The 16,734-nt window shown below is 38.3% G+C and overlaps 2 protein-coding genes across 2 annotated transcripts in view; one reads left to right on the top strand and one right to left on the bottom strand.

Annotated features, from left to right (window-relative positions):
• The window catches only part of LOC127618373 (tyrosine-protein phosphatase non-receptor type 22-like), a 33,491-nt gene extending 27,609 nt beyond the window's left edge, over positions 1-5,882 (top strand). Inside the window, exons 25-27 of the mRNA XM_052090768.1 lie at positions 1,031-1,061; positions 1,193-1,267; positions 2,386-5,882. Coding sequence (XP_051946728.1) covers positions 1,031-1,061; positions 1,193-1,267; positions 2,386-2,447 — 168 coding nt within the window. The 3' untranslated portion in view covers positions 2,448-5,882. The remainder of the gene's footprint in view (positions 1-1,030; positions 1,062-1,192; positions 1,268-2,385) is intronic.
• Positions 5,883-5,950: 68 nt separating this feature from the next.
• On the bottom strand, positions 5,951-16,190 carry LOC127618375 (lysine-specific demethylase 9-like). Its single transcript, XM_052090770.1, has 7 exons — positions 15,621-16,190; positions 12,028-12,665; positions 10,603-10,740; positions 10,096-10,238; positions 9,812-9,979; positions 9,599-9,707; positions 5,951-6,539 (listed from the first exon to the last, which is right to left on the bottom strand). The coding sequence occupies exons 1-7, from the start codon at positions 16,159-16,161 to the stop codon at positions 5,958-5,960; spliced, it is 2,319 nt and encodes a 772-aa protein (XP_051946730.1). The 5' UTR covers positions 16,162-16,190; the 3' UTR covers positions 5,951-5,957.
• Between the last annotated feature and the right edge of the window lie 544 nt (positions 16,191-16,734).

Raw genomic sequence — 16,734 nt, 5'->3', positions numbered from 1 at the left:
TGTCTAGTAGGTGGCGACATCCATGAAAACTGCAAATCACCAAAGACAAAAGAATAATTTAAATGTGAAAGTGGAGATTTAAAGTAAAAAAGATTTAAATGGTAAACGGTCTGCACTTATATAGTGCCTTTTTAACCTTTGCGGTATTCAAAGCGCTTTACACTGCGTCTCATTCACCCATTCACACACACATTCACTCCCCAATGACGGAAGAGTTGCTATGCAAGGCACTAGCCTGTCATTGGGAGCAACTTGGGGTTCAGTGTCTTGCCAAGGACACTTCAACATGTGGAGTCATGTGGGCCAGGAATCGAACCACCAACCACGAGGGTGAGGAAATGGTAAAAGAATTTTTATTTTGGGGTGAACTATTCCTTTAACATCTGTCATGAGGGAATGCAATGAGAGTGTAGAGACTGACATTCGCAGTGCGTCATGCAGCGGCCAGTCACTGCACTGATCTGTTTGTTTGATTTTTTTTATGTAGTTGAAATAACATGGACTAAAGGCTTAAGCATATACCATTGATTAACAACCTTGGAGCTCATGGTGGGTCTGTGTGTAAAGGTTTATAAGTTAACATTAATATTCAATTTCCCAATGGAAAAAATGAATAGGATTTTACTTCCGGAACCAGACTGTTGCGCTCCATTTGATACATGTAAAGTGTAATATGTTTATTAATATGCCCTGCTGAATAAAAGCCTATCTTAAACCAGCCTAAACTGGTTTATGCTGGTCTCTCAGCCTGGCCAAGCTGCTCTGACCAGTTGAAATGTGCCCATATCCCACCTAAAATCAGCTAAGAGACAAGACCAGCATAGGCTGATTTAGGATCAAAACCACCTCCTGAGGAAGGTGCAGGGAGCTTAATTCAAATAAATAAATAATTCATTTGTAATCCCTTTTTATTGATAATACAAAAATCCTGTTTCTCGGGAAATATACACATACTTGTGCTGTAATGTCCTGTAAGTATCTTTGGAATGCACAAATATACAATTAAATTTGTATTTTTCTTTTGTTACAGAGCATTAAGTTTTTGAAAGGAAGACAGAAGCGTATGTATTATAATTAATTAGGTTTTTCTTGTTGACATAGCTAATTCTATTAAATTGTACTTAGACTTTAAGAATGCATATCAAATGAAGTATAACCAACTGTAGGTGACTACATGAACTGTCATTTGCAGCAAAACTAGCCCCGCCTCCAGCCCCGCCCCAGTTTGTTCCACCCCCCTATGCTGCCTCTGCTGGATTCTTATTTTGTAAGATATTGTTCCCCTTGTCATATTTGTTTTAAAATTTGTTTTAAAGTATTATTACCTTGAACCTGACTGTTACTAGCTGTGAAAGACCCCACAAAATCAAAATGACAGTTTTGTGGATTTTAGTCCATGTGTTTTCTTTGACGTCATCTACACTCACTGACAACTTTATCAGGAACACTATGGTCCTAATAAAGTGCCTGTCATGGTCTTCTGCATCATTGTTTGCCATGATTTGCATTCTGAGATGCTATTCTGCTCACTGCAATTGTACAGAGTGGTTATCTGAGTTACCGTAGCCTTTCTGTCAGCTCAAACCAGTCTGCCCATTCTCCGTTGACCTCTCTCATCAACAAGATGTTTCCATTTGCAGAATTTCCACTCAGTGAATGTTTTTTGTTTTTGGCACCATTATTAGAGACTGCATAAAAATAACAGGAAATCAACAATTACAAAAATATTCATACCAGCCCATCTGGCACCAACAATCATGCCACGGTCCAAATCGCTGAGATTGGATTTTGTCCCCATTCTGATGGTTGAAGTGAACATTAACTGAAGCTCCTGACCCCTATCTGCATGATTTTATGCATTGCATTGCTACCAAAAGATTGGCTGATTAGATAATTGCTAATAAAGTGCTCAGTGAGTGTATGTACTAATGTACTCCTATACATTGACAAAATTACATTTTAGCAGACATACACATTTCAAATTTACAGTCATCCACTTTCTGATAAAAGTACCAAAAATATTGTCTCCTCATGTTGCACTACACAGATCTTTGTCCAATGTTCTAGAATGATAATGCAACCAAGCAGCAGGTAGCAAATCATAGTTCATGGCTGTGATGTTTACTAAAGGCTATTGGATATTTAATAATAATAAAAAAAGGGACAACCCCTTCGATATATTCTCCCAAATTTCCTGTTATATCACAGGACAAAAAACTGCACTAAAGTGATTTCATGGGGTCTTGATGGATAGTTGAAAAGCTCATGTTCTGCCACAAGATGGAGCTACTGTTATTCATTATCCCACAGTTTATGTTGATGCCTTCTAGTTTATAACATTGTGAAAACTTAAATTCAGATAATGACGCTGTTCTAACTCCACAGCTTTTGGACAACGTTTTGGAAAGCCGAAGGGGCCACGGAATAAGCCGGAAACATGGGTCTAGTTCACGTGGAAGGTGAACTGAAAGGGAGAACAGTCATTCAGCACAATACAATAGGGACAGAAAGTCATGAAACATGGCTGCTTGCGAAAGATTTCTTTCAGCCTTTCAGGAAGAGGAGTGCTGTGGAGTTGCAGTGGAGTCTGAGGGACAGTAGCCCAACAAATGACCTCACATAAATACACTTACAAAATTGTGCCTTTGTAGATGACTATGATTTTATGGCCATTTTAATGGAGTACATTAATGGAGTAAACTGTCTTTATGCTATCAATTAATTATTAAAATGTTTATAAATTAATATACTGTTGCAACTAAACAAAATAATTTAAGGGATGAATGTATTGAGAAATACAAGTAATTGTGGATACTCCTCTAAATCTCAATGTACTGTAAACACAAATAAATGTCACTGTATTTTATCACAAATACACCTGAAGGGAACCAGGGCCAATCTCAGTAAATCGGTCCTTTCGAAAGAGAACAAAATGACAAATGATTGTGGATCAATTTTTTCAAGCTTATGGCCCACGACAATGTTTGCTCATTTTAATATTTTCTACCTTTGCTGCAGTGATATAGTCCCTTTAAGAAATGCTTCACTTTGGTACACTCATAAAATGGTTTATTTAAAAAAATACAGAAAAGGTCTATGCATTCCATTGCATTTTTACACAATCGAAAAGATCCACATGACAGTTCTATTAAATGTAACTTAGCATTTACAAAACATTACTTTGACTATGTTCATAAATGACCATCTATTTGTCCTTAAAAAAAATCAATGAAATTGAAAACTTTAATACAAATATCAAACAGAGCAAATAGTGAATCAAACTCACACAGAGCATGCCTTGATCCCTAAGTGGAGTTTTCCTATATTACAAACAACAATCAAAAAACCTGATCAACACAAAAAGAAACTAGCTGCCAAAATCCAGAGGAAACACAGAACGCTTAACATCATTATGTTCATTTTAATATACCATGAAATCACCTTGGTAAGGTATAAAAGCATAAATGTGTATGACTGAGCGGAGAACATGTCCCAAACCGTAGGTGTATATAAGCCTAAAATTATTAATGGATTGGTATTACTGACTTCAATAGGCTTTAATTAGGCTTTATCTTCAACCGTAAATCCATTAATTCATTGTAAAACTTTTAATATGCAGAATTAGGAACTGCAGAATTGCAACTAAATTGTGGGCGTAAAAACAGCTTTGAATTCTGTTAATTGACTCCTGCCAATACAATTGTAATTCCACTTCAAAAACAGTGTGAAATATGAAAAGCAGATATGATCAATATTGCACATGATTAATAAGTCTATACAGGTCAGATACTGCCAATTTTTCTTTTTTCTTAAGCATTCTCATCATTTGGTGGCCAACAAAACGGTCCCCCTCAATTGCTTCTGGATAAGTAGAATTGGTAACACAATATGAGCATGAGGTTTGAGGTCTCAAATATAGATTTTCTGAGACACACACTAATAAATACCCAATCGTTACTTATTGCCAGACTTTAAAAAATTCAATTGCAATCAATGTTTTCTAAAACTGGAAACATCAATTAGCGTAATAGCAGCCAATTAAAGACATTATAAAAAGGCACTCATTTTTCTGGGATGCATTTGATTAGAAAAAGCGATTACATAATTTTGTTATATCCGTAATCCATGTAGACCGATTGGCTTGCTGGTGTGAAATTACATTCAAATCAGTCATTTGCGATATTCACCGTCAATGCAGAAGCACAATTGCTGCCCATAATCCTTTCACAAAAATTAATGCCTGCTTTAAGACTTAATCCCATTCAAAAGAATGATACAACCACATCAACATGTGCAAAAACATCGACACGTAACTACACTTAAAAAGTGAATTCTAAATTGCACTCATCCAACTATCTTGGATAGCCTAGTCAACCTAGAATGCTAATCATAGATTACTATGGACAATGTCAGTTCAAACACACTAGACATACTTTCTGATATTATACTCATAAATAATATTAAATGCTTTCCGAAGGAGAAAAACGGTTTGATCGGGAAGCAACACAACAGATTACGGCAATGGCAACATGCTAATTATTGTACAAGTGGAAAAAAATAAACCCTCTGATTACAGAGAGGAATTTATTCATACCTTGTAACAAGTTAATTCGTATTTGCACTGTTTCTCAGAGATATTTAACAAATGCTTACAATGCCCAACTGCCAGTCCAGAGGCCACTAAAGCAAATCACCATATTTTCAGAAAAAGTCTGGTTTAAAAGTTCTCAAAATGGTACATTGTGTTCTCTAAAACTACTCTGATAAGCAGGATAATGTGCAACATCTAAGCGGAAGCTTGTTTAAATGATGCAACTGAATTTAGGGACAATTTCCTTACATAAAGCTCAGATTACACGTCAGAATTATTTGTTGAGGACAACATATGTTTAAAAGAAAGTGAATCAAATCCCAATAATCCAAATGTCTTAGACCACTATAAAACATTACAGTAAATGCAGTAAAGGAGACTTGACCAAATAAAAAGGCATTAATATTTTGCCCCCGAGTACAGGTTTGGTTATTGTATTTCCATCTAATTTTCTGCTAACATACCCAGATTAAGTTGCAATATGTCTGCTTCACAATAAAAATATAAAATAGAACAACTCTGAAAAAGCAAAATGGCTTCTAAATACAATACAGACAGAAAACAAACATTACAAATGAATTAAAAGAGCATTATATTAAAAGACTGCCATTACTATTTTGGACAGAAATAAATAATTAAACAATAACAAAAAAACCCTAATCCTATTTCCTGGATACATGTGAGGTAATAGAATGCACAAGTTCCTCTTTGATAACTGGGGGCAGTCCAAAAAATGGTGTCCTTCAAGCTAAGCAGTTTAATCAATAACCAGAGAGCAATCAATGAAAAAGCAAATCTCTCTCATAACCAATGACTGATCTCTAGTCTAGTTTAAATACTTCAGCGTGAGACTACACAATGTGAAAAATTGTAAGACTATTTCTTTTTTAAGGGAATAGTTCACCCAAAAATCAATGATCATTTACACCCCTTCATCAACTTAAGGGTGAATGAATAATGACAGACTTTACCTTTTTGGGTGACCTATTCCTTTAATGTAAGATTGCTGCTCTCCACTTCTGACAGGCACTTTTTCTTATTTTTCCCAGTAAAAACAAATTAGGAGATTGACATGAAACCCATGACAGACTTGGATACGACATAAAAAATGTCCCCCTTGAGAGAGAATTAATCTCAAATATATAAACAAATATAAAACAATACTGAGTAATCAGCAAAAATATATTTCAAATTAAATACTTTGGCTGAGAAAAACCTAAAATGTACTTGCAGGGTAATTTCTTAACCAAAATCTAAAAAATATACAGTCTAAATTTTAGGTAAAGTCCAGATATTCCATTTTTTTACACTGTTGAATGCCAGTTAAATAAAGTTCCACCCTTCTGCAAAAGGAAGGATTCGGAAGTCATTTAAGGAAATCTGTGGACCTGCACTGGGAACCACTGCTACTCAGTCGGGAGTCTGTTGGAGGCTCGACTGGAGCCTGTAAAAGCATTGGCTCTGGTGTGGGTGAGGACAGAGGGTAGGGTGCTGAGAGAGGGCTGATCTCAGGACAGAGAGCAGTGGCGGGAGTGTGGGAGGATTTAGCCGGCTGCGGAGTGGAAGGATATGGCTCTCTAGTTGGCATTGAGGGCCTCTGGAAAACCGGTTCCTCTGTTTTTGGAACTCCATTTTGTATGGGGTCCATTTGTAGCTGAGCGCAGGGGGTGATTTTGGTGTCGGGGTGAACAGGGGACAAGGAATATTGGGGTAGACAGGTTGTGGAGCACAGGTCTTTAGTCTTAACCTCCTCTGACTCCTCGTCGTTGTGGTACTGCTTTAGGCGTATGTGCCAAGCGAGGCTGCACACGGCTGAGACTGTTTTGAACTGGTGGATGACGTTGCGGGGGATGAAGTAGATATCGTCATCACAGAGCTGCATGCGAACGTATCGGATTCCTTCCCTCCTTAACTGGTTGAGTTTGGCATCATCCACCCACTGAACACACTGTTGAGAGAATGGTATTATGGGAATGCAGCCATCTATTAGACCTGACTATTGTCATTTTCATCACATTTGTGATTACTGAATAAGAATTTTAACTTTGCACTCACAAAGTGATATTTCTTGATTCCAAAATACAAAGCATAACAACAAAATGTTTATGTAACTAGTTCGAAATTTGCTAACTAACGGGTTTTCCAGTACATTTTATACATTTTTCTTGACTTTTCCAAGCCAATTTGAAAATTTCCTAATATTTCCAGGTTTCCCTGGTCACATTTCCACACTAGATGATGATAATTTATTGATTACTGCTCAACAACCTACAGTATATGCTGATTGTGATAATTAAGGTGGTGGAAAAGGCTGATAAACAATTAATTGGCCGATAGTTTTTAAAATTGATTTATAGAATGTTAAAAACCTTTCTTAGACTTTCATTACTATAGAGGCTACAAGAGTTTAAAATGAATTAAAATAATGGTGCAGTTTATTGTTCAAGCAAAATACCAATAATAACCATGCTCTGTATAAATGTATTTAACTAATTAAGCTTTTTATAGCCTATATATTCACCCAGATACACATACAGACACACACACAATGTTGGAATAATGTACAGATTTTGCTGTTTCGGAAGGAAATTGGTAATTTAATTCACTAAAGTGGCATTCAACTGATCAAAAGTATAGTCAGGATATTACTGATGTAAAAAACAGCACCATCACAAAGTCATTTTTAATAAAAATCTAGACAGGCCCCATTTCCAGCAACCATCACTCCAACCCATTATCCTTGAGTAATCATGTTAAATGGCTAATTTGGTACTAGAAAAACACTTGCCATTATATCAAACACGGTTGAAAGCTATTTGGTTCATTGTCGTTGTATTTGTTTTTGAGTTGCCACAGTATGCAATATACTGGCATGTCATAAGGTCAATAATAGGACAAAAATGTTTCTCTAGAAACTCTCAATAATTGTTTTGAGGAATGAAGGCTATACAATGCTTGAAATTGCTTAAACAAAAATGAAGATTTCATACAAAAGGTGTACACTACAGTCTTCAAAGACAAAGGACAACTGGTCTAACAAGGACAGAAAGAGATGTGGAAGGCCAGATGTACAACTAAACAAGAGGATAAGTTCAACAGAGTCTCTAGTTTGAGAAATAGATGCCTCACATGTCCTCAGATGACAGATTCATTGAATTCTACCTGCTCAACACCAGTTTCATGTACAACAGTAAAGAGAAGACTCAGAGGCATTATGGGAAGAATTGCAAAGACAAAGACACTTTTGAAACAGAAAACAAAGAGTGGGCTGAGAAACACAGACATTGGACAACAGATAATTGGAAAAGAGTGTTATGGATCTTAATCCCATTCAGCTTTTGTGGGATCAGCTAGATTGTAAGGTGAGTGAGAAGTGCCCGACAGGACAGCCACATCTATGGCAAGTGCTACAGGAAGCATGGGGTGAAATGTCACCTGATTATCTGGACAAACTGACAGCTAGAATGTCAAGGATCTGCATAACTGTCATTGCTGCACGTGGAGGATTTTTTGTTGAAAACTCTTTGAAGTGGTTTAAGAAGTTCTGAACATATTTTTTCAAATTGTAATTTTTCATGTAATTAATGTCCTGATTATATATTGTGATCAGTTGAATGCCACTTTGGTGAATAATAATAAAAAAAGTACTCTTTCCATAAAATATAAATATGTACATTATTCCAAACTTTTGGCTGCCAGTGTATTTGTGTGTGTATGTATGTATACATACTTAATTTGATCTTCATTTACAAAATACAAAAATAAAAATCGGAAGGCAGAAGCAAAGTGTGAGATCCTTAGACGCACGTGTTCCACGAGACTGCAAGCCTCTGTATCAGCGCGTCATATATGCCCAAATACGGATTTTCTGTCATCTGTGCTTAATATAATAAAGAGTGTTTCTTCAAATGTGCATCTTTGTGTCTACGGGGAAATTATTTGTAATATTAATTTGATAGTCTAACAATAATAATAAAAATAACTTGATAGATTAATGGGAAAACGAGCTGTGACAGGGAGGAGGGCGGAGCCGGGTGGTGATTCTGCACACCCGGTCCCTTATCAAGCTAATTAAGCCTCCGAGAGGGATAAAGGCCAACTGCAGACGGTGGTGCGACAGAGAGAGATCGTTTACGGGCAGCTGTCCGTAATTTGTGTGTTTGTGTCTTTTGTTTAAGTTTATCATTAAAACTATTATTTATATCGTCAAGCTGGTTCTCGCCTCCTCCTTTCCCTTATTCCCTTTACACGAGGCAAATATCGTCATGACATGGTCAAAGGCATCAGCTATTGGTGATCACTCTGACCATCATTGATCCAGAGATCATCGTCTGTTTGCTCAACCCGAATGTGCATTTCTCTATATAAATTGACAAAATATTCAGACACTCTCTTGCTGTTTTTACCAATACATTCAGAATCATTACCACTTTTCCCAGTGTCGCTGCGGCTCACTTCGTGCGTAAACGTTATATTTTAAAGGCTCGTGATTACGGTTTTTACAGAACAGTGTTAGCAATGTTACTGATAACGTTCTTTCTCAGCCCTGGAACTCAAACCATTTTCTGATACTAGTGTTTTTCCTTGATGCATAAACACAGCCAATCACCAGCACTTTTAGATTTGGGCACATCTAGCATGCTACATGCTTATCACTGACGTTGAAGAGATTAACCCCTTAGGTATTGAAATTTGGTACCGAACGGCAGGACATTTTTCGATACTCGATTGTTTAGAGGCAATTCGGTTGGTGCCTAAAATATATCGAACTCGATACCCAGCACTAGCCGTAATATATTAATATTCCATTACCATACCGCTCAGTGCAACATAGGCAACTAAAGACGCAGGTTTACTCATGCCTCGCAGATGTGCATCTTGATTTGACTTTCACAGACCGACTTACCATTTCAGCCATAGACACAGACTTAAGCATACTTCAACCACCTACTGTCAGAGACTTCTTTCCTGAAAACATTTTAAGTTAATGAAGAACATAGCTCTTACCTGTGACACAGGTGGCTCATACAGGTCCAGCTGAAGCCTCTGAACCACTTCATTAAAGTCCTCAGCATGAAAACAGACCACATCTTTGGTTATCCGTGGCCGGTCACTCCTAAAGGAAAACAGAACATCAAAGGTAATTTTCTCTACAGTAAATTAGATACCTTTGGGATTGGTGCATATGTTTTTGCATGGCAGATAGTTACACTTCCTCACCATTCCCCAAACTGTACTGCTTTCAGGACGCCCACAGCTGCAGTGCTCTGCCAGTCGAAGCTCTGGCCAACGTGATCAGCATGAGCTCTCGTCCGGTCCTCAAAGAGAACCTCACGTGGTTCACTGGCTCTCGGTAGGTAATGCAAGTTCTTTATCTCATTCATAGATCTATAAAGAAATTTGGGTTTTGAGGTGTTTCTATGTTATAAACATACTGAAGAAAGGGCTTCTTAATGTGCCTTTTTTGGTTTCATCAAAACAGAATGCCATTTTTGTGAGTATACCTTCGCCTCTTGAATGGAGACTTGGGCATATCAGCTGTGGGAACCATCTGCTCTCCAGGCCTCACCCACAAAATGGGACCATCGTCACTCTGGGACCTGCAGTCTAGCTTTAAGCTAGACAGACTGCCCCATGGCAAAGTCATCTGCACATACAAACAGAATGTGTATAAAGAGGTATAAAAACAGTAGTTTTGCATTAATGTTGACCAAATGTTACAAAAGCTACCTACAGCACAACGAAGACCCTATGAAATGACAAAAGGGGTTTTCTTTCCTGTATTGACATATGTTCCAACTGACAAGTTTTCAACTTTCAAGAGTACTCTAGAATATGAATGACCTCAAAGCTAATAGACATGGTTTAATAAAAAAAAATACAATTTTGATTTCATGGGTTCTTCATAAGCAGAGAACAGCACCATTTCAATGGGTCCAAAATGTTAGAAACTCCACTGGCAAACAGTGAAATGACAGAACCACCACTCATTTCTGAGAACATTTTCTAACCTTCAAAAACGGAGACTCCTCAAGCATGTCCAAGAACTCTGGAAAATAATCGCCAACCTCCTCATCTACTGCACCCACCAGACTGATCTGCCTCATTGGTCCAGCTCTATATGTCCCAGAGCAATATGTCCGACTCACCTGCAACACAAGGGCACTTCAGAGCAGGGAAACACATCCTTGCATGCATGTTTAACTGAAGTGTTACAAAGTGTAGATAAATGAACAAAAGACATTCAGATCAACTGAAAATGTACAGGTCTATTCAGTATTCTATTATAGCTTGTCTTAAATTTGTTTTTCAAAAATAAATTGTTTAGTCATCATTGAATTATTTAAATATGCACAAGTTAAAATTTACATATTTTTACAAGTATATATATTTGATACAAGTAAATGCATACATGCCATAAAATCAGCTTTAATTAAAAGTTTGGCAAAATCTTCTGCTGTTTTCCAGTGGACTTTTTCAAATAATAGGATCAAATGGGCTGATTCAATTCATATCAACCTTTATTGGCAAGATAAACTTAAGTGTACAATGTCATCATCATTATTAGACACTACACAAAGATATAAAACAAATTGAATGCTGAAATTTAAATCACTGAAGTATAAAACCTCAAAATATTTTTTTTCTTTAGCTGCCATTTAGTCTCTCTTGCACGGTTTTATGTGAAGCGTTTAAGTTCAATGCAAAAAGAAATGGCAATTTGCCCGTATTGTATGGAAGGTCTCCATTCTCTGTACTGTAAATCCGCTCCCGTGTTTATTTTGCCCGGGACATGTGTTGCGTGTAATGAATAAGTGTGCACTGCTCCACACAATCAGTTTCTGTGCTAGGATGTACAGATGAATCGAGCGTGTACCTCCTTGAAATTTAAATATGCCAATTTTAAACACAGGAAGTGGGGAAAAACATGTGGGTAACCTATGCAATTCTCATGCCTGTTTTTATGCAGAATTTAAGCAACAATGCCAGTTTGTTTAGTCTCTGAAATGTAATGGAGGAAAATGTTTCACAGTTAAGTGCCTGGCAACATGGGCCAATTTGTCCTGCATCACTTGAGACTATTGGACTGTGCTGCCTTCTAGCCACTTGACCTGAGTATATAATAAATGTTGCTGTTATCATGGACTAATAACAGTGAAAATAAGAATGGGTGAAAACATGTAATGGATTTGTCTCTATGCAGCGTTAAATAGTTCAAATCAAAAGCTTGAACATTTACAAGTTAACCCAACAAAACATCCAAAAATGACAATTCTGTCATTTACTCACCCTCAAGTTGTTCGAAACCCATATGACTTTCTTTAATGGAACACCAAAGTAGAACACTGCCAATATTGTTAGCCTCTACAGCCATTATAAACTTTTTATTGACAGAACTCTCACATTTGTGTGATGAGCACAAAGCACAACCCTACCTGGGAGTGGAAGTTGGCGATTGTTGTGGTCTCTATGTCCTTCTTGCCAAGGATCTCCATTTTGACTGGCGTATTGGGGAAATTAAAGGCAAAATAGTCCAAGAAATCAGGCAGGTAAGCAGCTGCTCCATGCACCACAGCAAGTGCGTAGCGTGCCGCTCCTTTAGGCTTTTCAGCAAATGCGAGTTCCAGAAACTCCTTGGCAAATCTCTCAATGTCTCCTGGCCGCAGTAAGGACAGTTCATCTGCGTAAGCGTGTAGTACCGATGCCCCTCCATTGGCCTGCTTTTCTTCATGGATGAGTCTACAGAAGGAGGTGTTGGTCTGAAGCCACGAGCTGCGAATGAAGTGGTCTTGGTGCGTGAGAAAGGGAGTCTCCACACCTTTGGAAGGGTTGTACTCACCTAACTTGGGGCTTGTGTGACAGAGCTCTTCAACTTTGAGGTATGCAAGCACAGTGGGGTCTTCAGAAGGTGGAGGATTGTCTCCTGTCAATCCTCCACACACCGTCTGGACCTCTTTATTGTGCAAGCGCAACTTTTTACCACGCTCGTCTTCGCGATGCCGCCGCTTCTTTTTCTTTTTCTTAAGGAGGTATTCCTCCAGTGTCTGAGTTTTGCCATTCTCACTATGGGATTCTGAAAAGATCAGAAGACATTGGTAGTAAAAAATCATGTGAATTTAATCTAGCAGTCAAAAAACATACAAACTAGCAACAACAACAACAACTATAAATGCACAGTGTTTTCAAATTAAAATATCTTTACAAAATTAAATAATATCTTTGCATTACTGCAAACTTGTTATTTTCTCAATATTACACCTAAATAAAATAGAACAATAAATAAGAACATACACATTTTCACGAAAATAAGATTGTCCAAACAAACAGGGACATTTATGCAGGATGAAACATGTAATTTCTATAAACTCTTTTGAAAAGGAACCTGGATATAAAAGTGTGGTTCACTCAATCAAACCACTACAACTGCTGTTGTTGTGTGTGTGTGTATATAAAGCACACACACACATTTTATTGTTGTTGTAATTTAAATGGTATTTTTCATATAAGATTGATCTTGCAACACGATGCAAGCTGCAGACAGCGGGGGTGAGAGACGAGCGTCTCCGTGTTAGAGTGCGCATCAGCAGGCGGAACTTTAAATCTCTCCCGGTATCGACTCCCGCTCCGATCGGGGGCTCTTCCGTGACTGGTTGAAGCAGTTTGTGTTTATTTACATGTCACACTCCCATATTATATGAACTTTAATTAAGGATAAAATAAAGATATATCACAAAGCTGTGATCTGTGTTTCTATCAGACACTCGAGCTGCAGACAGCGGGGGTGAGAGACGAGCATCTCCGTGTTAGAGTGTGCATCAGCCGGCAGAACTTTAAATCTCGACTCCCGCTCAGATTGTGTCTCTTCCACGACTGGTTGAAGCGGCTCTGACCGCACCGAGAATGACAATTTTGGAGTTTGCACACTCCCGTATTATATTAACTTTAATTATTGATTATATAAAGATTTATCGCCAAGTTGTGATCTGTGTTTCATTGTTACACCAGTTCAATGTCAGTCTGCTCGGCATCCATCTTCACCTGATTTCCATGCTGCACACGGGAAACTCACATGACCACACGTGTAACTCCCTAAACTGAGACTTACTGGTCATTTTTTTGGATAGCCTTCCAAAAGCTTCTCACAATAAGTTGCTGGAATTTTGGGCCATTCCTCCAGACAGAACTGGTGTAACGGAGTAAGGTTTGTAGGCCTCCTTGCTCTCACATACTTCTTCAGTTCTGCCCACAACATTCAGGTCAGGGCTTTGTGATGGCCACTCCAATACCTTGACTTTGTTGTCCTTAAGCCATTTTGCCACAACTTTGTAGACATGCTTGGGGTCATTGTCCAGTTGGAAGACCCATAAGTGACCGAGCTTTAGCTTTCTGGCTTATGTCTTGAGACGTTTCTTCAATATATATCCACATAATTTTCCTTAACAAAATAGATGGAATCATGAGGAAGTGCACCAGTCCCTCCTGCAGCAAAGCACCCCCACAAAATGATGCTTCCACCCCCTGGATTCATGGTTGGGATGGTGTTCTTCAAAAAGCCTCAACTTTTTTCCTCCAAACAAAACTATGGTCATTACGGCCAAACAGTTTGATCATTACACTAGAGGACATTTTTCCAAAAAGTAAGATCTTTGTCCCATGTGCACTTGCAAACTGTAGTCTGGCTTTTTATGGCTGTTTTGGAGCAGTGGCATCTTCCTTGCCGAGCAGCCTTTCAAGTTATGTTGATATAGGACTTGTTTTACTGTGGATATAGATACTTGTCTACCCGTTTCTTCCAGCATCTTTACAAGGTCCTTTGCTGTTGTTCTGGGATTGATTTGCACTTTTCACACCAAACTATGTTATGTAAACTTCTGACTTCAACTGTAAACATTGGACAAAATATAAAAATATCAACAGCATTTGTGGCTTATTAATTACCACAAAAAATATTTTGACAGGTTCCTCCTTAACTTTAAAAAAAAAAAAAAAAGAAGCAGCAAAAATTTAGGTTCCGGTGAGGCACTTACAATGGAAGTGAATGGGGGCCAATCCATAAACATTAAAATGCACTGTTTCAAAAGTATAGCCACAAAACAAACACTATGCATGTTAATGTTATTTTAGTGTGATAAAGTCGCTTACTAATCTTTTCTGTGTAAAGTTATAACCAATTTTACAGCTTCGTTGGTTTGATAATGTAATGTCAACAAACCCAAAAACGACTGTAAAAAATAAGATTTAACAACTTTAAAGATCAAATAATACATGAGTATTAACAGAAGAATTAATGTAAGTGCTATTATAAGCTTCATATTTCTGTCTTTATAACCCCTTAATCTTGACCCCATTCACTTCCATTGTAAGTGCCTCACTGTTACTTAAATTTGTGTTGCTTTTTTGTTGTTGTTGTTTAGTTTTTTTTTGTGGTAATTAACATTATGCCACAAATGCTGTTGATTGATCTTACCTTGTCTTGAACCCGGAATATTCCTTTAATGTCAGTAACCGCCAATTTATTGAACACTTTCAATCATGGATTTAATTAATCATGACTAGCTGTGAAAAGTGAATTTCTGTCAAACAAATAGCTGTCAAAGTTTTCACACTTTCAGAAATGTTATGGTAACCTTTAAATAACGTTCTACTCACATTTGTGGTCACAACAACAATGTACATTTTTGAAAACGTTATAAGAACATACATATACTAGCTCTGTAAACCTCATGGCAAATATTTTTAAAGAATCCATCTCTAAAACCGAACTACGCAAAATGATTGCTTTTGATTAATTTAACTTTCTCAATGACACTCATTAATTCCTCAAACATGAGCAGTATTCCTATATTTCGAGTAATACTTTGTCAGGTGCATGTAAACTCTACTTCTCTGAATGGGGGGCGTTCACACAAGCATGCTCAGGCATGGGTTAGCAGTGAAGGCTAACGACACTTGTTCTGATGACTTCTCAAGTTGGAACCCAGCTAGGAAATAAAAAGTATACCGTATATACGCAAAGTATATAAAATACCTTTCTTCTTCTTGGATTCCCCCACTTTAACGTTGGCCTCTGTATTTTCCTTCTTAGGCTTGAGTTTCACGTCCTTCTCGATGTGTTTTGGTTTGTTATTGAGGGGCTTGGCCTTCGCTATTTTGAGCGGCGTGAATGTGAACAGCGGCGAAGGAGGCAGGACCGCAGGCAGAGATGTCTTCTGCGGAACGTGGGCTACTGGTGGCACTTTCCGCAGCGGCCATCCCGGAGGTAACTCCTTCTTGGAGCTGTGTATGTTGTGATGGTGATGATGACGATGTGGCACAGGTGCCTGTTCTTTGCTGTTGAAGTTGCGAGCTTGAATGTTCTGTTGTTGTTGCTGTGGATGCACTCGTTGTTGGACATGTTGGTGGTGATGTAGCTTTATTTTCTTCGCTTCCTTCTCCGATCTCTGGCGCTTGTCGTCGGACGGCGAACATTCGCGTTTTTTCTTCTTTTTCTTCTCTTTGGTAGCTTGGTCAAAGCTGTCACTGCTCTTCTCATCTACTTTGACGTGCAGCAAATCGACTTGTGCAGCCATTTTGCACGTAAATTTAAAAGGCTTTAAGAGGAGCTTTTTACGCATGTCTACTGGGATCTGTAGTTCTTTGGTCTCTAGCCAATCAGAGGCGACTCGTTTGTAGTTTTGACGGTCATCGCGCGCATGCGTACAAATTGGTAGCTTTGTGGGTAGTGTTACAGTTCTATTCCGCAATGGATCAAGAGATGCGTGCGTGACTGCACGCACCTTGTCCAGTGGCTGACGTAATGCTTTTGCCAGGTTCAGGGGCTGGGCGGTTTCGTTTCGTTGCGTTTAGGAGGGTTTTATATGCGTTTCTGTATACGGACACAGCAATGCGTTGTGCGATTAGCAACGAAAGAACCACGATGATAATAATGTGCTTCAGTATTTCTTTAGGGGAAGTTCACACTGGGTGCTTGTTTCAACGTTCCTTTTACTCACATGTACGCATGCGTCAGACGGACGTCTTTGGCTGTTGCGTTACACGGACACCACACTTGACAGAAGCGGCCGGGGTAATGATCAGTGACAATCAACGCACGTCTTCTGTCGCTTTTTCTGTTAGTATCAAGATTTTGTCAAACATATAGC

Source organism: Xyrauchen texanus, chromosome 25 (assembly GCF_025860055.1).
Source record: "Xyrauchen texanus isolate HMW12.3.18 chromosome 25, RBS_HiC_50CHRs, whole genome shotgun sequence".
In the NCBI taxonomy this organism is placed as follows: Eukaryota; Metazoa; Chordata; class Actinopteri; order Cypriniformes; family Catostomidae; genus Xyrauchen; species Xyrauchen texanus.
Note: the sequence above shows the minus strand (reverse complement) of the source record. Positions and strands in the feature narration are given on the sequence as shown.

What these genes read in the sequence shown, in the direction of transcription:
- LOC127618375 (XM_052090770.1), bottom strand. Translation starts at nt 16,161, where the DNA reads ATGGCTGCACAAGTCGATTTGCTGCACGTCAAAGTAGATGAGAAGAGC. An exon ending in GCAGTACAGTTTGGGGAATG is followed by an intron (nt 9,708 to 9,811) that starts GTGAGGAAGTGT and finishes GTTTTCCTTTAG; the next exon opens with GAGTGACCGGCCACGGATAA. An exon ending in ATGAGCCACCTGTGTCACAG is followed by an intron (nt 6,540 to 9,598) that starts GTAAGAGCTATG and finishes TTCTCTCAACAG; the next exon opens with TGTGTTCAGTGGGTGGATGA.